The sequence below is a fragment of the Mustela nivalis genome (genome assembly GCF_964662115.1).
Source record: "Mustela nivalis genome assembly, chromosome: 8".
In the NCBI taxonomy this organism is placed as follows: domain Eukaryota; kingdom Metazoa; phylum Chordata; class Mammalia; order Carnivora; family Mustelidae; genus Mustela; species Mustela nivalis.
The window spans coordinates 76179311-76204183 of record NC_139027.1 but is presented as its reverse complement, the minus strand read 5'-3'; the positions used below and the strand labels follow the sequence as shown (position 1 = coordinate 76204183).

At 36.2% G+C, this 24873-nt stretch overlaps 1 protein-coding gene across 5 annotated transcripts in view; it reads right to left on the bottom strand.

Annotated features, from left to right (window-relative positions):
- Positions 1 to 1951: 1951 nt before the first annotated feature.
- PPM1B (protein phosphatase, Mg2+/Mn2+ dependent 1B) overlaps positions 1952 to 24873 on the bottom strand; it is a 95522-nt gene continuing 72600 nt past the window's right edge. For 2 of the 5 annotated variants that reach the window (XM_082746970.1, XM_082746969.1), the window contains one exon: positions 15616 to 19285. In XM_082746970.1, coding sequence (XP_082603096.1) covers positions 18980 to 19285 — 306 coding nt within the window. In that variant the 3' untranslated portion in view covers positions 15616 to 18979. Of the gene's footprint in view, positions 5954 to 6665; positions 6711 to 15615; positions 19286 to 24873 lie in introns of those variants that run through there. The other 3 variants (XM_082746972.1, XM_082746973.1, XM_082746971.1) reach the window with 2 other exon arrangements.

The following is a 24873-nucleotide window of genomic DNA, read 5'->3' as shown; positions in this document are numbered from 1 at the left end:
TGAGTAATAACTTCATACCCTTAATGAGTAATAACTTCACGCTTTGGCACTTACTAGCCATTTGTTTTATCTTCCTTGATGTAATGCTTGTTCAATTTTGTCCTTTATCAGTTATGGTTTGCCTAAGGCTTGCCTTTTCATTTTCTTAACAGTGTCTCTTGAAGAGGATTTTTTGTTTTTGCTTGTTTTTAAGTAAGCTCCATGCCCATCATGGGACTTGACCTCACAACCCTGAGATCAAGAGGCATATGCTCCATCAACTGAGCCAGTCAAGTACCCCTCATTGTTTTTTGATGCTACTGTAAATTATTTTTTCTTTTTTTTTTTTTAAGACTTTATTTATTTGACAGAGATCACAAGTAGGCAGAAAGAGAAGAGGAAGCAGGCCCCCTGCTGAGCAGAGGGCCGGATGTGGGGCTCTATCCCAGGACCCTGGGATCATGACCAGAGCCAAAGGCAGAGGCTTTAACTCACTGAGCCACCCAAGCGACCCCAAATTTTTTTTTTTCACTTCAACTTTCAATTGTTTGTTCCTGGTATATAAAAATAGAAATTTTCTAGTACATTGACCTTGTATCCTGTGACCTTGGTAAGCTTTTCAGTTTTATTGTTTATAGGCTCCTTATCAGTTTCTACTTACACAATAGTATCATCTTCAAATAGGCAATTTTATCTTTCTTTCCAATTTGTGTTTTCCCCCCATCTGTGTTTTTTATCTCCTTTCTTGCCTTGTTGCACTTGGCTTAAACCCCCAGTCACTATGAATACAAGGGGTGAGAGCAGACATTCTTGCCTTGTTTGATGTATAGAGGGAAGCTATCAGTCTTTCAGTATTAAAGATGTTGGGTTAGGTGTTACATAGTTACCCTTTGTCAGGTTGAGCAAGTTCCCTTTTATTTCTACTTTGCTGACAATTCCTACCATAAACAGGTTCTGAATCTGACAAACACTTCTTCTGAATGTAATGAAATGTGGTTTTCTCTTCTCCTGTTCAGTGTTGAATCACACTGGTTTTCAAATGTTTCCTCTAAGTTGTCCATTTCACAGACATCAATTTTTCACAAGATTCCTTTTTGTAAGTCCGCAGGATCTGTGTCCTCCCATTTCTCATACAGATCATTTGTTTTCTGATTAGAAGTTTATCAATTTTATTGATATTTTCAAGAGGTAGTTTATTCTTTTTCTTTTTCTTTCATATTTCACTGATTTCTGCTCCTAGACTTCCTTCCTTCCTTGTACTTGTACTGCTTAGGTTAGAAATTTAAAGTTAATTAGAGATCTTATATTCCTTCTCACGTGTGTTTAAAGCTATGCATTTCCCACTAAGCAATTATCTCAGCTGAAGCCCCAACATTTTGGTATGTTGTGATTCTCATTTGCATTCTGCTCAAGTTCAAGTATTTTCTAGTTTTCCTCCTAAATTATTTGACACGTGGATTATTAAGAAGTGTGTTGTTCCCAGGTTATTGATTCCCAGGTTAATTCCCTTGTGGTCAGAGGGTAAGTCTTCTAGCATATCAATTCCTTAGATTTGTGAGACTTTTAAGTAGGAGAACCTTGTCCTTGCTCACTTTCCCCTTCTGCTGATGGGATACAGATGACAAGGTCTTGGTGATGATGTAGTCACAAGATGGAAAAGGTCTCAGACTTGAATTCCCACGTGGGAGAGAGCAGCTTACTTACCAGGAACACTCGTTCGGGTGTACACAGAAGTAAGAAATGAACTTCCAGTACTTGAACCATTACAGTTTGCAGCTCCTGGATTACAACGCTGCTCCCCTCTCTCCCTACTATTCTGAAAGGGAATTCTTCATAAAACACACTATATTTTAGATCACACTCTCCAAAGCACATCTGACCCATCTACTCAACAATTTTCATGGGCTGCCATTAACAGACAAAAACTTTACATGAATATAAACATATATGAAGTTTATTGTATCAGAGAAGGTTCCTGTTTTAAAAAAATAAATTTTTATTGAAGTACAGCATACATACATAAATCCACACAAATATATTATCTCTATCAACATTCTATAGGATACATATAGCTGGAGAGATTTACAAAAAGCTGCCTACATGTGGGCCATTCTCTTCCTCCCCATCTTGTCTTTCATATTTGCTGTTTTTGCAGCCCCAGTTATGGAGGAGGTCAACTAGACAAGAGAGAAGAGGCACCCTAATACAGAAGTGTGCACAGAGGACCGAACTTGAGGACTGAACTCAAGGCTGGCAAGCCACAGCTAATCCTTTCCCATCATCTGCCTGCAGCTGAGTTCCTCTGCCACCCGCCTCCAGCCGCTCCCACTGTCTTAAGGGAAAGAGGATATGTTTTAAGGGAAAGAGGCAAAGAAGAAGGTAAGAAGAGAAGCTATGCTACTCTCCTTCCCCAGAGCAGACGCAAGACTCCAGCCAGGGCTGCTGCAAGACCGGACACTTTACTTCCACCAGTCAGATATTGGTTGCAACATAATGGTACTTATTTAGTAAGAATGCTTTCTGGATCTTGTCCCACGGCGTGAAATGTGAATGAGTGTCCTTTGGGATGCTGCACTGTTCTGCTCTGGTGTCATCTACGTGTTGCACTTGGCCTCAGGCTATCAGCCTAGAGATAGTTTTCAGTTTTCTGGGCTGTTTTTTTTTTTTTTTTTTGGTACAGGGGTTATTTTAAAAATACTTAAGTATCACATACATAGAGGATGAAAAAGGGGATGTACCTTAAAAAAGACAAAAAAATAAAAAGAGTAAGACAACCAAATAAAAACCAGAAACCACCAGTTTTCATAGAAAGTAATGTAACAAGTTCAGAATTGTAAAAATGCATAAATGCCACAAGAAACACCATGAGTAAAAACCACCACCAGAAATCTGCATGTACATGTGGGAATGAGGTCAGAGTAAAAACTTAAATTAGCCATGTTATACACAAGTGATCAGACCAACAGGAACTTATTTCCTATTTTATGCTGATGGAAAATAAGAAAATGATACTGGAAATCTAAGAATATTTCTGAGCAGCCCACTGTGTACATTAGAGACAAGTGTGGGGTAGGAACCTGCCACAACATCAGAAAGGGAAAAAGGTCATTCCAATTTTGGGAAAAGGCACACACACACACACACACACACACACACACACACACACACAGAGAGAAGGTAGCTTGACACTAATCTCAGGGACAACCCCAGAATAGATCCTTCTAGTGTTTTCTAATTCTTCAGGAAAGAGAACATAACTGACTATAAATTAACGGTGTGACTTCATGAAGTTTTAGAGACAGTTACTGGCCTAACATCTGGGAAATGCAGGACTTCTGCAAGGAATGTAAGCTCTCCCAATATCCTTTATAACCTTGGAGCGATATGGGCTGATCAGTAAATCGCTACATCCTTACGTAATGGGTGCTGATACCTTGGTCAACTTGTATCCTAGGGACAGTTTTGGAGGTCTACTATAGGCCATTAATCACAGACTTGTTTCATTCAATATAAAAGACTTACATATGACACTTTGGAGTGATCAGAAAAAGAAAGCAAATAGATCTTACATGGCTCCAAAAACATCTCAGAAGGTTAATGAATATAACACAAGAAAACTTCAGAAGAAATGCAGGTCCTGCAAAGGAGTTTAAACAAAACACCACCTACACATGTGCGGGATGGGGTGGGGGGGTTACTCAACAGCAGTAAAAATTGTTAACCTCTGAAGACTCACACCGTATCATGTGGGTGCCATAAAAGCTAGTCCAACATCTGAAGAGTTGACAGATGAAGAGTATTAACTAGAACAAAGGAATGACAGCTCTGCTACTTAAAAATGTTTAGCTCTGGGTTGTGTACTTTTAGAAAGACTTAGAAAACCAGAGCTTTTGCAGAAAAGGGTCTTGGATGGCAAAGACAATTAAAGCCATGATGTATGATGAATGAACTGGGAATAGAACGAGTAAAGGCAGGAGTCAACACAGTAGCTGCTGTTCAACGTTCGGTCTCGAGCTAATAAGAAAAATGAAGAACTGAACTGACTGGGAGGGTAGAGCTGCCCAAGATGAAAGTAGATTCTGGTTCCTGGAGGGTCAGACCAGAGGCTGCTAAATGGTTTTTTTTTCCCCCCTCAATCTTGAGATTCCATAAATATATACTTGAAGATCTAACCAGCTACAAAATGTATTACTCCATTTCTGAAAACCACACAAATGACAATTCTTCAGAACTACTATGTTAAAACTTTTGAGTTGTAGTTAAAACTACAACTCATTCAGAATTTGTTTTTAGCCACTTTTTCTCTCTCAAATGGACATTTCTCTGTGTGTGTGTGTGTGTGTGTGTGTGTGTTCACCTAGTTTTATTGACATACAATTGAAGTGTTGTTTTTGATGTGAAATCAGTCTAGAAAATGTAAATTTATTTTGCTCAAGTTCAAGCAATCAGCATTGTATAAATTTTTCATGGTACACATCACTAGTAATAGTGTAGTACCTGTTACACTGTAATAGGGAATATTCTATCTTACCTGCTATATTCATGCATGTTCCACCCTGAAAAAAGCAAAACACCCTAAAAAAATCATATATACAATACAAACATGGGTTACTGAAAGAAATTCCTTTTCAAAGACAATTTTACATAGCCAATTTTCTAGGTACATTTAATTTATGGTTTTATTTATATAATTTAGGTTACCCCTACCTGGAAATGTTTGGTATAGAATAAACTAACCAATTCGAACTCTGTCTTAAAGGTATGTCTTAGTACACTACACGCAAGCTCTAAATATAACTTCTGCATAGCTGAGATTGCTATAAAACCATTTCAACATTCATTCTCAAAGATTTTCCAAAACATCAATAAATCCATGGAACACAATAAAGAAATCTGCAACTCCACATACTACATCATAGCATTATACAGAGATCAGACATGAATCTTTTCCTTGATTCTCCCTAGAAGAAATGATCTACCATCTTTCAAAAAATTTGCTATATTACTTCCTAGAATATTTTTACCAGTTCTTTGGAAAACCAGGAATTAAATTTGGCAGCAAGCCCAAACATTGGTTACTTTTTTCTTATCATTCTTTCTTACCCCTTTCAGTCTTGGAATAGAAATACAATCTCTCAGGAAGGGAATGTACATTGTTGCCATACGATTCTAGTCCTTTACTACTCCATTGTTGAAGTTAACAAATGAAATTGTGATAAAAAGCACAAAGAGAGGAGCTCACTTAGGTGACACGCCATCAAAAATAAAGTACAGTTTTTTGGCCACTGGGAAAAGTATTTATGAGAAAATGCTTGAGCTAGTTTCTCGTGTAGCCAAGATATCCATTGCCTCCTACATTCTTAAGCACTAGTCTTTGACATCATCTAAATTAGTTTAAAAGTGTCTAAGGGGGTTATTAAGATTTGTATGCACATCGAACAAACTGGAAATTTGTACAGAATTTTCTGTAGACTGTGGACACTGAACCTGAGGTTCTGAAATGATTTCAGAGAGATCTGGTCAGCACAAATACCAGAATCAAAGAAAGATGTTCTTAAACAAACATTTAGAAACCTAGTAACTTCTCATTTAAACGGTGCTTTTAGGATAAAGAAAATAATGGACAGATTAAAGCCTACCTCTAACCGTGAGAATCCCTGGAATAAAACCAAAATACTACCCCAAAGCCACAGGTGTTTAATCACAGGGACAGAGAAGAATATGATTTTTAAAGGTACAGGGGCAGTTTTTCTCTGCCTCCTTTAATGGGCTGTAAGATTACCTGTTCACAGCAGTATAAATAATACAATTACATAATGTTGGGTTCATTTTTCTTTCAGGTTTAAAAAAAAAAAAACAAAAAACACCTTCACGTCCTTGTACTTTTAGGGGCTTGGAAGGTCTGCCAGCCACTGCCTTTCTTGTCACCAGAGCCCTCGGCGGGTTTACAAATGGACATGCCCGAGACTGCCATCTGGTGGAAATGATAGAAATTAAAATGATTTTGTTGTAATTAAGTCCGTTGTCTACAAAATATGAATTAAAAACATATGGTGGGGGGATGATTCATTCATAACAGCAATAAGAAATATAAAATAAAAAGGAATGAACTGAAGAAATGTGTCAAGCATATGGAGAAAACTATAAAACTTTACTGGGGGCATAAAAACACTCATATAAATAGATACAGCATTTTCCTGGAATGGAGTTCTTCTCTGCCAAAGATACCAATGACACCCTCCCCCCCCCAAAACTAAACTAAACATGTAACAATTCAACATTAACAGGATTTTTATTCGGCAGGAAAATCTTGGCCGAATTAGTCAAAAGTTCATCTGAAGGAATAACACTGAGTTTTTGTTCAAATAGAGTAATAAGGGTGCACTTTCCCTACCAGATGATAACATATATAATAAAACTATGATACTTATGATGACATACTGATACAAAGCAATGAAACAGAATGCCCATAAAAATACAAGCATATACAAGAATATATAGTAAAAGGGCATTTTCAAATAAACGAGAAAAAAGATTGGCTTATGTATTAGCTGGTGTAAAGGGATAATGGAAAATATTACATTAAATTTATGCCACAGAGTAATAGCCCAGAATAAGTTTGACTAGTATTATCTATTTATAACAAAAAAAGTTGTAAAAGAAATTATATGTAAATATTTACTTACTCAGAATGTGAAAAGATTGTCTATGTATACAACTGAAGGTTGAGACTGTTAAAGAAAACAGTAAAATTCTAAAACTTGTCAAGTTTATTTACTTAAGTAATCTCTACACCCAACGTGCAGCTTGAACACAGGGCCCCAGGATCAAGAGTCCCATGCTCTTCTGAGCCAGCCAGGTGCCCCAAATTCTAACACTTCTGAATATAAATAACCAAGGGACACTTCTCAAAACTCATCAAATTGAACACCCAAGATTTTGGCAGTTTACTGTATGTAAATTTTACTTCAATTTTGAAAAAAGTAAAGCAAAAAATAAACCCCAATACATTTGACTTCAAATGGCATATGGAGGATAAAAGTGTCATTTTTAAATATTTTTGACCAGAGAACTATCCAATACTCTGAGTTATTTTAGCTCTCATGTCTGCCTTTCCAATCACAGCAGAGACTTTATTCTTACTGTAGGAAAAACTGACACAGAAACAAAGTTACTGTGTAAGAAAAAAGCACAGAAATAAAGTATCATGGCGTAAGATGTTTTGGGGAGGGAAAAACCCATGTTATTGAGTTTGCAGTTTTTCAGGAATTAGGTCATTTCTGTATTGTTAGATATCCTTTGTCCTTAGTCCCATCCCTCAATATCCTTATTTAAAAAGACAAACAATAAATAATAAAATAATTCACAGCTTATTTGAAAGAATGATGACCTAAATATACAAAGAGCTCTCACAAATCAATGAATAACTGTATTAGAAAATAAACAATACACTGAATAGGCTTTAACAAAATATAAAAATCAGCTGAAATGTGAGAAAAACATTGAACAATAAATGTTCAATCTCATTAATAATCAAATAATTGAAAATTAAGTCAAGAAAATATAATAAATTACAGTATTTTACCTACCAGTTTGGCAATGCACAATTCTTAAAGAGAAAGCAAAAGACACATGCATTTTTGTATACTGTTGGGATTATTAATTGGTACCCTCTTCCTAAAAGGCAATTTAGGAACACTAAATTCACCTAGTTTCTGTATTTTTTTAAAATTCAAAACTTTTTAAAAAATTCAAACATACAGAAAATTACAGAGAATATAAGATACCCTTACCCACCACCCAGATTTAACCAATGTTAACATTTTTGGTTTTGGGGGGCAGGTTGAGGTACAGAAATAAAGATCTCACTTTGCAATGCTTCTGAATAAATGCTATCCTAAATCATTCCTGTGAATGTTTTTTATCTATTATTTACTTATAAATTATATATATTCCCTCATCCCTCAACTCTGAAGATTCCATTATTTTCTGTGCCACTCTTAATGCGTGATTAAGAAGATGATAACTATGAAATTATTTATTTATAAGATTTTATTTTGAGAGAGAATGAACGAGAGAGAGAGCGAGCACAAGCAGGGAATGAGGAAGAAGCAGGCTCCCCACTGAGCTGGGAGCCTGATGTGGGCTGGATCCCAGGACCCTGAGATCAGAACCCAAGCCGAAGGCACTCAACTGACTGAACCACCCAGGCGCCCTGAAATGATGCTTGAATAACACTTAGGATTTTTTTTTATACCAATTGTTAATACAGTTGGGTTTGGTTTTAAGCAGGTCTTGAATTCAAGACCGGGAGATCAAGAGTTCTACACTCTACCAACTGAGTCAGCTGGGTGCCCTGTAACAGGCTGAGACTTTTAAAAAACTTGTCATTTCTGTTTTGCTTACACAGTAACTTTGCTTCTGTGTTAAATCCTATATGATCATTTGGAAGACATTTTAAACAGCATTAGACTTAACACATGGAGTCCCAACCTCAACCAAAGCGCACTCACGGAACTGAAATTGGAATCACTGTTACCAAGCAGGGGCAACTGTGCTTAGCCTACAACGACTGAAGATGCCACTGACCTAAGTATGATGCTTCTCCATTCTGAAGAAATTAAAACATGAAAAAGTGTATTTCGGAATAAATTTTTGCCATGAAAGCGGTCATGACATCCTTCTAGAAGCTGGTATTCCACTCTGTTTTTTTGTGGGTTTTTTTGAGTATTAAGAGGGCTTGCTGCCTAAGAAGGAAAAGCCAACAGCAACTAGCTGCTGCCAGAGCATGGGACCCTCAGCCCAGCCCCTCCAGCATTTTAACTAAGCATCCCAGGAAAAACTGTTTTGTACTGAAGGGTACTTACTAGTAGGTTGAGTTATTCCTCCTGGGAAACACCTGCTTCAAGTCAGGAAAATGGGCCGTCTCTTCAATGGCCCAGAAACTGACATACTTATCAGCTCAGCCTGAGACGCCAGAGTTATCGATACTCTTGCCTCAGGGCCCAAAAATTCAGTAACCAAGAAATATACACAAAATCAACATTTAAAAGGATCAAAACTAATGTGAACACCACGACGAACCAAGATCAGGTTTTAAATAAAGACAGAATTGCTTTTAGCAGGCAGGGCTCTGTCGCTGGTCCGGCCGGCTTTACAGGGACAGACGAGAGGTCAGGGACGCTGTGCGGCCACACCAGCTTCACATGTAAATGAGCAACAGGAACAGCCATTTTCATAGGCAGGCCAAACAATTTTCAACAGTAGGTGTCAAATTGGATGCAGGCTGCTAAGAAGCAGAGTGTGGATTATTTGCTGTATTTTTCTTAAAAAGGAACTAAGTTTATGAAAGATTAAGGCAATGTGTACCTGCCAGGTAGGAACATTTACAAAGCCATAGTCACTAAAATGGTGTAGTATTTTACAGTGTTAGACAAAAACAATAGAACAGAATGGAGAGATGAGAAATGGATGACACATGTCGGAAATTGGTGTGCAACAGGCTGGCAGGATGTTGGCACAATTAGCTAGCAGAATGCAAAAAATTAGATCTCTGACTCCATACGGTAAACACCAGTAAATTCAAGATGGATTAAAATCCTAATATATTCTGCACTTGAGAGGTAGGATGAAGACTTGAAAACTACTGGAAGAATACATGAACTTGAGATGGCAAAGATTCTTTGAACAAGAAAGACAGGAGTACAAACCATAGAAGACTGATAAATTTAAAAAGGCCCCATAAACGAAGTATTAAAAAAAAAAAGCTATGTTTTGCAACACATATAAACAAAGGATTAGTATCCAGACTACACATAAAAAACTACAAACAAAAAAAGTGGCAAACCAAAATAAGCAAAGGATATGAGCAATCATTTCAGAGGAAATTCAAATGGCCACGTAGAGAGGTTTGCCTCACATGCAACTAGATATTCAAATTAAAACAAACTATTTCACGGTCACATAACCAGCAAATTTAAAGTATGACACTATCAGCGTTAACTGAGAATGGAGACAGGTAGAAAAATGGGAATTTCTGTACATTTCTAGTGGAAATGAAAACTAGTATACCTTTAGTACAATGCATTTGCAATATTAACTTGAAGGTATGCATACCTAATAACCTAGTTAATTTTATTTCTAGGCAAATACTAGAAAAACTCTAGTACACGTGCTCAAGGGACACATGCCAGGAAGCCCACTGCATCAGTTTTTTAAGTAAAGAGTTACGGATCATCTAAATATCCCTCAATGGGGAAAATGGTTACACTGCGGTACAGTCATACAAAGGATTATACCAGTTTTTGTTTAACCCTTAGCTTGTTTTATAGAACACGGGATGTAGAGGTAATAATGTGAGCAGATAAATTCAAACCTGAGGTTGGGAATAACATCCTTTCCTCCCCATAATTCCCCCAGCCAAATCAAAACAAAACGGTTGATGTGTGGGGGAAGGGATACTGAGATGGCTGACCCCTTGTGGTGGGTGATATCTGCCTCTTGCCTCAACTTCATCCCCCTTCCCCACCTTCTGAATAGGTAAATCTTAACTTTTGGATAGACCACAAATCAAAACCTGTAAATATCATTCACAGCTCAGCCAACATTCTCCTAAGTTTCCTTCCTTGTAACAGAGTTTACTGTTCACTTTCATTCACCAAGTCACATAAATACTCTCTGAGCCTAGGGATCTTCAAAACTTTCCAATGTCATTACACCTTTATTCAAATCACTTCTTAGAATCCCAAGAAATAACATAGAAAAAAGCAGAACTGCTCCAGAGGTTGAAAAATGGTAACCTTGTAATTATAACATTTTAGGAAGTTTGAACTACACGAAAATTCTTAAGACTGTGAAGATTATTTTGGAGTATATAGAATCTTAAATGTGAACTCTTCCTGAAATGCTTTTACATTCCTAAAGAACCTGTAATTCCAGGATTAATAAAATCCAGTTACTACAACAGGATCAAAGTTCCAGAACACTGATTGCCAGGCTTACCTAAGATCAGTTTCAATAGCAAATATTAAATATTTAAAATTGCTTAGACAATGCTTACTCATAAGCAAAAATCTCATGAAAATAAACTCCACAGTTCTCTAAATCATGTCACTGTGGAATTCTGCCAAAATAAATTGCACCTTGTGTCTTCAAGACTTAATGAAACAAACTCCTCTGCATAGTGAGTGCACAAGTGAAAATAAGCACAAATGACCCAGGAGAGGGAAAGAAGGTATGAGACCCTACATCAAGAGTAATTCTTGGATTGTACTGGTACTCTTCACCTCAAATACATGCCCAAGTATCTTCACTAGAAGTAGATATTATGTAAAATATTAAAGTTAATAAAAAATAGAAAATAAATGGAAAACCCATTTGTTGTACAGATCTAATTACTCAAGAAATCATTATTGCCATTATAGACTAGGGTTATTAGTCAAGGGGGAAAAAAATCCCAAAACTTTTGACTCCACCCATATTTGAAAGGTATGGTATTTTGCCCCACTAGAGTTGTAGGTATAAGGGATAGAAGGATAACTAACCTCCTAATACCAAGATCACGTACCCCTCATTCCTGAACTAAAAGAGCAAACCATCACTTACATTTGAACAGGAAACCATGTATTTAGTCAACAGGAATAAAACTAAAACAAAATTAGGGGCAGGAGAAAAGAGACCACATCCAGGAAAACCAGCAAGAAGAGAACCAGCACCGATGTAGTCACAGCCTGAAAAGAAACTTATTCTGTGTTAGTAGCTACCCTGGTTTACTTCTAGACCACAAGGTAACAAACATAATCCAAAACAATGGGCAAAAATAAACACCTGCTCAGTATTTTCATTAAAGCTTACAGAAAAATTACCAAAATTGAATAGAAAAAAAATCTTAAAGCAATTGAATGAACATAGACAACAATGCAAAAGAAATCATCATAATGCCCACCAACAATTTATTTGCAAAACCAACTAACTGCGAACTGCTTTGAGATGACCCAAATTCTGGTCATAATGATTGTTACATTAATATTTCACTGTCTTACAAATACAATGGATTTTGTACATTGTGTTAACATGTGAAAAAAAAAATCACAATATGCGATTCTTTAGTATTTAGCCACCCAAAACAAACTGTGTTCTAAAATCTTTAACAAATGCTTTCCCTTACTAGTTATACCAGATTATCTTCAAGACACAAAGGCAACTTAGAAGAGGAAATGTGAATTTGAGAAGTCACTGAAAAATGGGATCTAAATTCAAGAAAACAAAGTATGATTTGGCCAGCAAAAGAAATTCAATGGACAAGTTCTGGTTAATTTCTGTGATTGAAGCTGAATAAAAACTCAGCTTAACTCCAGCAACACAGATCAATGCTCTGGTTTGACTGTATACTTTCTGACATCTGGAAAACACACACATTTGTCTTCTGATGATCAATTTGTTGTCTGAAAACAAAAACGCCATTCATAACATCAAAATACTTATTTCCTTATTAATGCATGGTCTCATTCCATCAAGTATTTCAGGTAGTTTAGTTGGGAATATAAACTAGTAATACTCTAATTTCTGACTCAAATGTTGGGCTAATATTATAGAAACATCTGTCCTCAACTGATACCATCTGAAACCTGGTCATTAAAAGACTTTTTTTTGGGCGCCTGGGTGGCTCAGTGGGTTAAGCCACTGCCTTCGGCTCAGGTCATGATCTCAGGGTCCTGGGATCGAGTCCCACATCGGGCTCTCTGCTCCACAGGGAGCCTGCTTCCTCCTCTCTCTCTCTGCTTGCCTCTCTGCCTACTTGTGATCTCTCTCTGTCAAATAAAAAAATAAAATCTTTAAAAAAAAAAAAAAAAAAAAAAAAAAAAAAAAAAAAAGACTTTTTTTTTTTTAAGATTTTATTTATTTATTTGTCAGAGAGACAGGCACAGCGAGAGAGAGGGAACACAAGCAGGGGGAGAAGTAGGCTTCCTGTGGAGCAAGCAGACCGATGTGGGGCTCGATCCCAGGGTGCTGGGACCATGACCAGAGCTGAAGGAAGACGCTTAGCGCTTAACGACGAGCCACCCAGGCGCCCCATTAAAAGACATTTTTGAAGACGGACTAGGAAAACAAAACAAAACAAAAACCTCAGAGGGCATGACAGCACCAACTCTTTTCCCCTAGGGAGACTGATTTATTATATGGAAACTTCATCTGAGTTCTAAATTTTGCTACAGTTTCTTATTAAGACCAAGTGCCTAGTCAGGTGGCTAGAGAGCCCACCAAGCACTATGAAAAGATATCAAAACCCAACTGAATGCCCCACATCTGGAAAATTAACAAAACTGACTTAAGGACTTAGGGAGAATCCAGAGTTGCAATCGCTTTTAACTAAACACATTTAGAACAAAAAGCTCAAGTGTCTTAAGTAAATATTTTAATTACCAAGCCTCATTATTGGGCAAGAAAGATGAGACAGAAATTAGGAATTTTTTTTAAACGCCTCTAAGGCAACTTTACTCAACTCTGTTCAATGTTCTGAAAATTGAAAATCTAATAGAAAAACTTCAACATAAAAGTCCTGACCCATTTAATGGTCATTAAAAAAAAAGTCCTATCTTTATCTGGCCAACCCCATGTGACATCTCATTTGTGGCAAAATGATTTTATTTCAAATAACACCAACTCACAGTCATTGAAGACATCTTGAAAGACTGAAGTGATCTGAATATATGCAATATGAAAACCGAATTCTTTTGTTAAGTTTAACCTCAAAACAGTTTCCCAAGTTGAAACCCATCATAGGAATTTTCTGACAAAATCCACCTTGTTCGTCTTCCTAAGCAGAACAGTGACCACAGTCACCATCTTCCGCCATCTGAATTTTATGTGAGATCGACATGCTAAGATTCACTTAGTAGGGCACTGTGATGTTTGGAATCAATGAACACACAATACAGCCATCCCAACGGACAGAGCAGCAACTGTGAAAGTCTGGGGGTTGCCACGGAACCTTTCCAGGAGGTCTATGAGATCAGAACTATTTCTAATACTTACTCTTTTTCAACCCACCGATGCTTGCACTGACTGTGCAAAAGAAACAGGAGGTAAAACTGCAGGTACCTCGGTGTGAATCAACACAGACAACAACTCATTAGCTGCTACTGTATCTTCATGCCACACTCAAGAGAAAAGGAAGGACGAAAGCCAGTTTCAGGGGACAGTGCCCTCGGCGAGGCAGTAAGAATTTTTATTACACCTCTACCCTGGAGTACGCATCTTTTTAATATCCTAAACGATGACATGCGAAGCACCTGCTTTTCTAGAGCACACAGGAAGTGCGATGGCTGTCACTTCTGATAGTGAGCTGTGCGCTGAACCAGCTGCTTCCGAGGAGCGCCATTTCTACTTGAAAGAAAGAATGACTGACAGACTATGGTGAGTCAGCAGACATTTTCTCGAGAGTAAATGAAGGCTGCCTGTCACTCAAGGAAAACGACTGATAATACTTGGTGCCAGAGACAAAAACGTCACCTTTCAAATGAAAATCAGAATTCTGAAAAATCTGTATCCATTGCCATGAGCTTGACAGTTTCCCAATACTTAAAATATTTTTTCTGATGAGATGTGTTATATTAAGAAAAAAATTTTAAACACTGCATAATAACATGTCAATATTCAGAAGAACCATGTAATTCAACGAACTTATATTTTCCAAAAGATAAATCCATGATGTTACCAAATCATGCCCAAGTAGGACATCCATTCAAAACTCCCAACAAGATAGATCAGATGGGTTTTAGTGTAGGAGTACTAAGTGGACAGATAGTTTCAGACTTCACACCTCACCTAACCTTCAAGAAACTACCAGTTTGTAGTTCTGATAAGGAATCAAACAGAACAGTCGCGATTGCCTGAAACTATTAAAACACTCCCTTCCAAATACACACATTTGTGTGAGGCCAGGTTTCTTCGTATACTTCCAACAAAGCGCCACATTTGCAACAAAATGAACGCACAATCAGATAGGAGAATCCAGCCCAACATTAAAGGGTCCACAAAAACAAAAACCAGCGCACTTTCTCACACTAAATTTTTTAGATTTGGAAAATAATTGTTTTCCAAAAAAACAATGGTACTTACGTTACCAGGCAATGGTTTCATTTTTTTAATGAATTAAAGTAGTATGTAAAATTTCTTGGCTTTAATTTCTAATGTGATAAATAATGAAAATAAAATAAAAACCCACAAAAGCAAAGTTCTTTGGGATCTTTAACCTTTAAAAATATAAACTGAAAAAAACATATATAAATGGGTCCTAAGACTAAAGTATTTGAAAGCAGCTAGACTAGAAAATGCAGATTAATAAAGACTGAGTTCCATTTTTTTTCTTTCGCTAATTTACACATTATTTGTATTTCAAAGGTCACTAAACCACCTGAAAAAGGTTTTTTGAAAGCAGGGGGGTTTGGAGTGAAGAGGGGTTAATTAGTACTGTCTTATACAGTTTCGTTAATTCCTCTTTGGAATTACGGTTCACCTACATGGTTTTGTATGAAAAATTTCACAATAAATATCCCAACTATGTAAAATGTTTAAAAATTACATTCAAGACTGGATTTTACTTTCAAAAACATACCAAATAGTAATATGTCACGCTGTTTTGATCAATTCTTTATTTAGGTAACAAGTTGGTTATGTTCACTGCATTGTAAGAAACATCACAATATCATACTGGAAAGGTACTATCAGTACAGGGTTGGATCAGAGTGGACAGTATGAACAATAAACCATTTTGCATTCTTCATTCCCTATCTTTTTACAACTCCCCGAACCCAGTAAAGGGACAGATAGCTTTTAACATCATCATGTAAAGCACTTTAACTTACAAGGCTAAAATCTAAAGAATAAATAAAATATATTGTGGCAATAATTCCTTTTAGACCAAAAATCAGGTGCACAATAAATCAAATGATCAGGAAAGCTGTCTGTATTCAAATGTGTGGCTCTCCAGAAACAGCTTCAGGAAAATGTTACAGAACATATCATGAATTCCATTTCACACAGGACCAGATGATGACTCATTTTTAACTACACACAAGGGCAATTACATCCTGCTGAAACACAATTTAAACATATAGGAAGATGTTTACAAAGCATCCACAACATGTAAACCATGTACAAATGGATACATTCATTGCTTCTCCTACCCCAATAGCTTCTTTTCGATAAATATTTTACTCTTCATGTTCAGCATTCATTGGATTTACTACATGCAAAACTCAAAAAGAATTCAAGAATTCAAGGTTATTGTAAAAATAGAATTAAAATAATAATCTTCAAGTACCTTATGTGACAGCCACTCTGTACCGTGCCCAATGTTATAAAATGAAAGGTTACTGAACCCATGAAAATATCTCTGTAATATTTCCTTAGATCTAAAATAGATAATTTTAAATGTATTTATAGTCATTTCAATGTGATATTCTGAGCTTTTAAAATAACGTAAACAATTAAAAATTATACCAAATTACACACAAAACTTGTATCTTAAAAGCTGAAAAATTAAAACTATAGAAACCCACATGTAAAACAAAATCACAATTTACATTATAAAGGCAAATCTCATCATTTAAAAAAATTTGCAGCAGTGAGATGTCAGAGCAAATTATAAATAGCCATAAATTAATCCATTTGGTTTCAAAAGATTTGCTAGTGAGAGCTGAAGGATGTAGTAGGTACATGCATAAAATTTGTAACGGTTTATAATATTATTGCCAAATACACTTTATCTTGAAAAGCAGGCAATGTTACAATTTGGACATTATTGGAGAACCCAGTTTGGTAATACAGGTAAAATTAGAAAAAAAATTAAATAACAATTAATAATAAATATATGTCCTATAGTAAATTGCTCAAAGGAAATTTCAAGCCACAGAGCTGCAAAAGGCTTCCAACTTGGTGAACTGAGAAAGGAACATCCCATAAAATTCTTTACTCTTACATGCTTATATGTTGTGTGTCTTGTCTAAAAAACAAAAAACAAAAACAAAAACATAATGTATCTTCAGAGTACGGCTAACTATATTCCCATGCACCTCAGGCAGAGTTTGTTATTTGTGGTGAAATAACTCCGTTGGTTCCTAGGGCCCAAAGTTCAAATACAGATGTAACCAGTATGCCTGAGGTCGGCAAAAAATACTGTAGAACAGGCAATGCTACAAGTGGCAATTATTAGAAAACACAAATATGAACAAATGATGGGAAATGCTAATGATTTTCTGCTCATATCACAAAACGGTGGGAATCCACAAGAATATTTTTCCCTTGTATTGAAGAAAATTGTGATTAAAAGTTTTTTTCCCCCAATTTTCAGAATCAAAAGCATTTTAGAAGGTTTATAAGGCTACCATGGGTCTTCTAGATCTCCAGCACCCTACAGGAAGAGAAAAGGAAGAATATTATTATTATTTACCTCTACCACTGCCAGGTTGGATTGAATTTCAAAAGAAAACAAAATGAGATGAACAAATTACCTTCCTTTCTCTGTATGAAAAGGCACTTTTACAGAGAGGTGTGGGTAGTGTATACTGTGTGCATACACATGGATCTATCTAATACAGATAGGTAAGTGGTTGGGGTTTTTTCCTTCCCTCTCCACCAAATGCCTTCCTCTTTCTCAAATCACTTAAAAATATTCCGGCATTGGAAAAATAGATCAAGAACATCAGCTACATCCGAAGATCCAAAGTTTCAACTTAAGGCACCGGAAGCAAGTTTAGATACATGATAAATAAAAACATGACGAAGAAAAGTTATATGTTCTACATTCACAAAATTCTTGTTTTAAGAAATATTTTCCCATGTGACTGATAGCCACCTGCATCTTAAAAACCTATCTTAACAAAAGCAAAACTCGTGTCTGCCACTATTTAAAATATCCTGTAATTCTTGCATTTCTTAGTATCTGATGAAAGCAAAGAGGATAGTGTCACATTCTTTAAAACGTTCATCATGACAACTCAGACATGTCTATGTGTGTCCATACTGGCCAAAAATCAATATTCTGTATCACAAAAAGGGGATAAGAAACAGAATGGATTTGAGTAAGAAAGACTTCTCAAAATGTTTTCTTTTCATTAATGACAAAAGCCAAGCCAAAAGTTCTCTAAATTTTCTACCAGTACAAAAGAATTTCTATGAGGTATTTTTCCAATATACCAAGCCTGATTATTTAAAATATTTTTAATTTAAAAATAAGTACAACATGCATAGATTATTCCATATCACATGCTTTATTTGGACTTGAACACTTATAATTTCATTCTAAACACTTGGTTGACATACATTTTGATGTATGTAATTAGGCTATACAGAATATACAAACCAAAGCTGCATCAATAATACATAGGTATCAATAAAGAATACAGAAAAAGGAAAAACAACCACACATCCAACAGCTCAGAACGTCTAAAAATAAAACTACAGAGATGTAAAATATAAACAAGTCAAAGAACACACAAATTATCATCCTTGGGGGAAAAAAAAAATTACAGGCCAGAATCTGCCAATCTTTGAAGAACTAAAATCACTAAAGGAAACACAAATTTATTACAAAGCTAACTATGAGTGTACTGATATGTAAAATAATGTGAAGCAGTAGAATTCTACAATTACAAGCTTTTCCACAATATAATGTCATCTTGCTTATCAGTAAGTAATCTCTAATCTTATCTAGTATGAAGTTAACTACTGATCTGAGTAACTAGTAGCCTCATTTCTGGCATACAATATGAAATAACATATAATTTTATTGAATTCAAAGTACTATAAATAGCCCATTTTAAACTATCTGATAAAGGTGTATGCAAAGGCCTTCTTAAAAAAACAAGGCTATATGAGTGTAATAAAACTAGTTTACCAAGATTCAAATAACAAAACGGTTCTATAAATGCATACATTATACTTCCTAAGTAAAAACCAGCAAATCAAAAGATCACAAAAATATTACCACGAAGTCAAGTCAGATTTGTTCACCACTCATCTTTGTCCCTGCATCTTCATTATAGCTGTCTAATTCAGCAAGAGCACTGTTTGATTCAGTACGGCTTGCCTGCATTGTCACTGGGCTTCCAGCATCACTGTTCGAAGAAGTAGCTGTGGCCGCTGGGTCAGCAGGGCTTTCTTCTCCCTCTACTTTAGCTAGCCTGTAACTAGTCAGCATCTCCTCCAGAAGTTGTCGGTAGTTTCCCCTATGATTAATTCTCATTTGCCTGAGAGCTTCCACCAATTTTCCCTGTGATCCACTTTCCTCTGCTTCCTCGGAGGCCTTTTTTTAAGATTCAAGACCCCAGTGTCAGTAGACAAACCAGGATATCACATGTATTTCATAACATAATCACAGCAAAACACTCATTTCTCTACCACGAGTCATAGTCTAAGCATGAGAACATTTCATTAAGTATCAAGTCTTACTTGTGTCAATAAAATTTCCACTTGAAATATCAAGTTAATTTCAGCAAATTACCATGAACTAGTTAACATCTTATTCACACTGGCATTTGAAGCTTCCTCTGAAATTTACTCGGCTATTAGAATTCAACAGCAACACAAGCATTTCCTAAAACTGACTTGCTTAACAGAAAAAAAAAAAAACAAACCAGTAATTGGCTAGAATGATTTAGTACAAAAGGAAATTAGTGTTTAAAGCAATAGGAGAGGACAGAAAAGCAGGCCATTAGAACATTAGTTTCTTCATCACTGCTGCTAAATAATAGGTAAGGAGAGGAGATACGAAATGTAGAACTATATAAATTTTGACTGCATTTTCGGGAAATTCTAATGCTGTTGTGGGTGAAAATTTAATTTCCTCTTTGATCTTACGTATTTTAATAAAAACATTTCTAGATCAAAATAAACTATTTTAAATCTAATAATAAGATATGAACAGGAAACTCACTCCTTTTATGTTTTATTAAATTTTGGAAAACTTGTAGGTTTCTACAACAGCAGCTACTTAACCTTGTTAGCAGGACAAGCTCTAACATGGAAGGTGATCACAGTTAAGAGCTAAGCTGACAGTCTAAATGCAAGACAACCTTACACTGTGTGCCTCTTGATGTGATGCATTAGGGATGCAGAACCACATCCTATGTTCTCGCCTAAACATATTTAATATAAATCTAATAAAGTGAATTCCCAATTTACAGGAAAACAGGGAATAGAGAATCGCATTAAAGGATACCACAAGAAAACAATCATATGATCCAGAATGTAGGACATCCTGTTCAAAGTTGGCTCAGAGTCTTCTTTCTCAGTGGCAAGGGGGAAAAAAAAAAGTGGGGGCCTTATTACAGACATTATTAATATGCTTGACTGGTAACAGCCTGAGACCATCTTTCGAAATAACTACTATCACAGACATGCTAGAGACGACTGGGAAAATCTGAACTTGATACTAGATAATAATCTTAATTTTCATCGGTATGATTAATAGTATTATGGTCATGTAGAAAGATGTCCTCACTTTTTTTCTCCTTTCTCAAGTAAACTCTACACCCAACGTGAGGCTTGAAATCATGATCCCAGGATCAGGAGTCGCACACTTTACCAATTAAGCCAGCCAGGAGCCCTGAAATGTCCTCATTTTTAAGAGTGGCATGCCAAAATATGCCAAAATGATGCCTGCAATTTGCTGTCAAAAGGTTCAGTGGAAAAAAAGGGGGAAAAAAAGTGTACACACACACACACAACACACACACAAAGCAAATACGGTAAACTATTAACTGTTGAATCTAGGGAGAAGGTGGATCATTTCAATTTTGCTGGCTATTTGGAAGTCTTCATAAAAATGTTGGGAAAATAAAACTCAAAAAAGAGGTTACTGATACAGATGATCTGACAGAAACTCTTAACCTTCTCTTGAGACTGTTACCCTACAGTTCGGCAACAAAGACACAAAGAGAACACAAATATAACCACATTAAAACATGGCAATGTTATGAGGAAAATGAGAACATCTGAACGCTTTGGGGAGGGAAAAAAAAAAGTGCCCTTATGGCAAAAAGCAAGATATGACACTGTTCGTAGATATGTTTTATGTGTATGCATAGGTCTATGTATCCACTGGTTTTAGGATATTGGGTTTTTTTTTTAACTTAATTAATTAATTTATTTGACAGACAGAGATCACAAGTAGGCAGAGAGGCACCCAGAGAGGGGGGGGGAAGCAGGCTCCCCGCCGAGCAGAAAGCCCGATGCGGGGCTTGATCCCAGGACCCTGAGATCATGAACTGAGCTGAAGACAGAGGCTTTAACCCACTGAGCCACCCAAGCACCCTGGTTTTAGGATATTATCCATAAAATGTCTGTGGGGAAAGGAAATACAGCCATATACAATTAATCATAATGGGCAGTGAAGTTATATTTATTTTCTTTGAGTTCTCTAATTTTCTACCTCATGTATACTAATTGTAAAATGACTTTTCTTTCATTTTAAAAAATTTTTAAGTATGGATTATATATTTATTTAAAGTTTTATTTATTTATTTATTTATTTGACACAGAGAGAGCAAGAGCAAGCACACGTAGGGGGAGCAGCGGGCAGAGGAAGAAGCAGCAGCAGCAGGCTCCTTACTGAGTAGGGAGCTTGATACGGTGCTTGATCCCAGGACCCTGGGATCATGACCTGAGCCTAAGGCAGACGCTTAACAACTGAGCCAGCCTGGCGCCCCAAGTTTTTATTTATTTAAGTAATCTTTACACCCAACGTGGGGCTCAAACTCACACATGCTCTTCTGACCGAGCCAACCAGGTGCACCAAATAACTTTTTTTTTTAATAAATTTTTGCAAAATTTATCATATTGGGAGAACATAATAAAATGCACTGTTAAGATTTTGCTTACTTTTTCTTCCTTACCTCTCCTTTTGTGCTAAATAAACATGTTCCTCCAAATAAAGTTTCTCATTTGGATCTATTCAGGAAAGGTTAAGATTGAGCAACAAAGTGAATGCTCTGCTAATCATAAACCTTATTCGTCTTTAATCGGGTTTTCCAAACGGCAATATTCTACTTGATTATATATCACAAAAGACTTTTAACAGATGGCATAAAGACTCCTCCACCTCACACCCTGCCCCCAAAAAACTCAAACCAACAACACCCTTTTTATTAAAAAATACTTCTAAGGACACTGAAACAATTCTGAAGTGATTATCAACCCTCATTTAATACCAGGATTGCCTGTGGAGCTTAGAAGATTAAACAGATACGAAATGGGGCACCTGGGCTGCTCAGTCCGTCAAGCATCTGGCTCTTGATCTGGGCTCAGGTCATGCTCTTAGGGTCATGAGATCGAGCCCCATAAAGGGTTCTTCGCTAAACGGGGAATCTGCTTGTCCCTCTCCCCTTCCTCCTCCCCCTGCTCACACTCTTTCTCCCTCTCTCTCTAAAATAAATAAATGAATAAAATCTTTTAAAAAATCATATAGGTACTAAAAGTTCTATCAATCTATACTCAGATGCATTGGGTTGGAGTGAGTTTTTTAAAGCCTGATAGTAGAACCTCCAATACAGGTTCTACTAACTTGAACTTATTGATAAAAAGGTTGTGATTTGGTTGTATTTCAATTTTGGTGGCTTCTAAAGATAAAGCGCCACTCACTCTCTGACACCTATTATTACAGTAAGCATCTGTGCTTCTGTGAATTTTGTAGTAGTGATAGCTGGGGAGGAGTAGTTGCTTTAAAAAAAAAAAAAAACTTTTAATTAGAACCAAACCTGTAAATCAAACTGGGATAAATTTACAATGGCTGGCATCACAGAGTCACTAAATGAAAAGAACTTAACCTAATGACCACATTTAAAAGTGATTTTATCTCAAAGCAAATTACATTTCCCTATTGTGATGGGTAAAAGATGGATGGGTGAGACCTCCTCCCCAGCCATTTCACTGGACTCTTCAAAATACTGTTCCACCGCTCTCTTATGGATTTTCATTAATATCAGAAAAGGAACCACTGTTCAGCTGCACTTTTTGTTTTTACCTGAACTCCTGTATACACCACATCATGTTTACACATCTATTACAGCAATTAATTCCACCTTGCTACTGTTCATAAGTCTTTCCAATTAGACTGTAAACTCTTTAAGATAAACAGAATTTCACATTTCTTTCTGTATCCTCCCTAACCCCTAGGAAAGGAAAATTAATGTTTGTGCTTAGAACTCTGTGGACATGATCTCATTTAATCCTCACAGGTATCCTACATAATAGGTACCACAACCCTAATTTTTGTAAGTGAAGAAATTTATAGGCTCAGAGAGATTTAAGTGGTCAGGGTGACAATGCTAGTAGTGAGTGACACAGCTCCAATTTCTGTACAGGTGTAATTAACATTAATATCCCTCTGGATGTCCTTCTGAATACATTATGGTAAGTAACATAGTAAGTGCCCCACATAAACAGACACTTACTAAAGAAATAGTGCTTAAAATTATTGAATTGTACCACAAATTATTTCATATTCAAATCTACAATGTATTTCCTTGATACAGAAACACTAATGAAACTAAAGGACAAAAAATTCGTATTAGATCGGATCGTTTAAACTATTCTGCAAAATAAACTGAAGGCAATTATGGAGATGAGTATATGGAACTTCTCCCTCTGTTTCAATTTTCAAGGTGTCACTGTCAGTTTAAAAGAATCAAATCTCGGGCGCCTGGGTGGCTCAGTGGGTTAAGCCACTGCTTTCGGCTCAGGTCATGATCTCAGGGTCCTGGGATCGAGTCCCACATCGGGCTCTCTGCTCAGCAGGGGGCCTGCTTCCCTTCCTCTCTCTCTGCCTGCTTCTCTGCCTACTTGTGATCTCTGTCTGTCAAATAAATAAATAAAATCTTAAAAAAAAAAAAAAAAAAGAATCAAATCTCTCGTGAAAATACTGCCTTATCCCAAATAATATACAGGAATAGAGATCAATCAGCAAACAGAAGGGGAAAATAAATTAAGAACATTTAAAAGATAAAATTTAGCTAGTATTTATTTGCAGCACGTTTTAATGCAATTGCCATAAGCAAAACGCTTCAAATAATTAACAGTGGAGAAACTCGTAAAGAATGCTAATATAAATATTTACAGTATTTTTTGTGGCGTCCTATCTTCTGCTTATTAGCTTAAAGTGATTTTTAGGGCTGAAAATCCTCAAATATGTGTTCATGAGATACAATTAACAGTGACCAAGGAAGAATCTAATTAGCTGTTATTTGCTAGGATCACGTAAAATTTAGTGAATTTGAAATAATTTTAAAAAGTCATTTAGCGGGTTGAGACCACATAGCTAAGAGAAATGGTAGGCTATACCATCCCTAAAAATAGACTAAAGTTTAGTGTATTTTAAAACAGTATTGATCATCTCCATAAAAATGGAGAAGCTCTGACAAGTGAAAAAGAAACAATTTACCAAAAAAACCTAGTATTCCCATAGTCCTGAAACTGTAACATAAAAATGTAAAAGTAGTTATGTTTGTAACTGATCTATTCGAAATTAACAAAATAAAAAGACTATATAAAAAACTTAAGTGAAAAGGGAATATGGAGACTCTCTAGGGCTTTTGTCCTCTCTTTCCTCCCTTCTTAAAAATCCAAATGCCTTAAAAAGATTTTGGATTAGGATAAAAATGTGTATTATCTAAATGAAAAACAACTGATAAAAAACTGGACTTGACTGCTTAGTTTCAAAAACTTTATGAAATACTCCTCATCAAAACCAGAATATCTTAACCCTATTGAAGAGATTCACGAAAGAATAGGAAATGACCTTTCGCAGATAGAGAGGTGAAGTACAGACATACATGTGATTTCTAAATAACTTAGGCAATATTAGAAAGATGTATAGAGAATAGTTTTTGGAGTTCC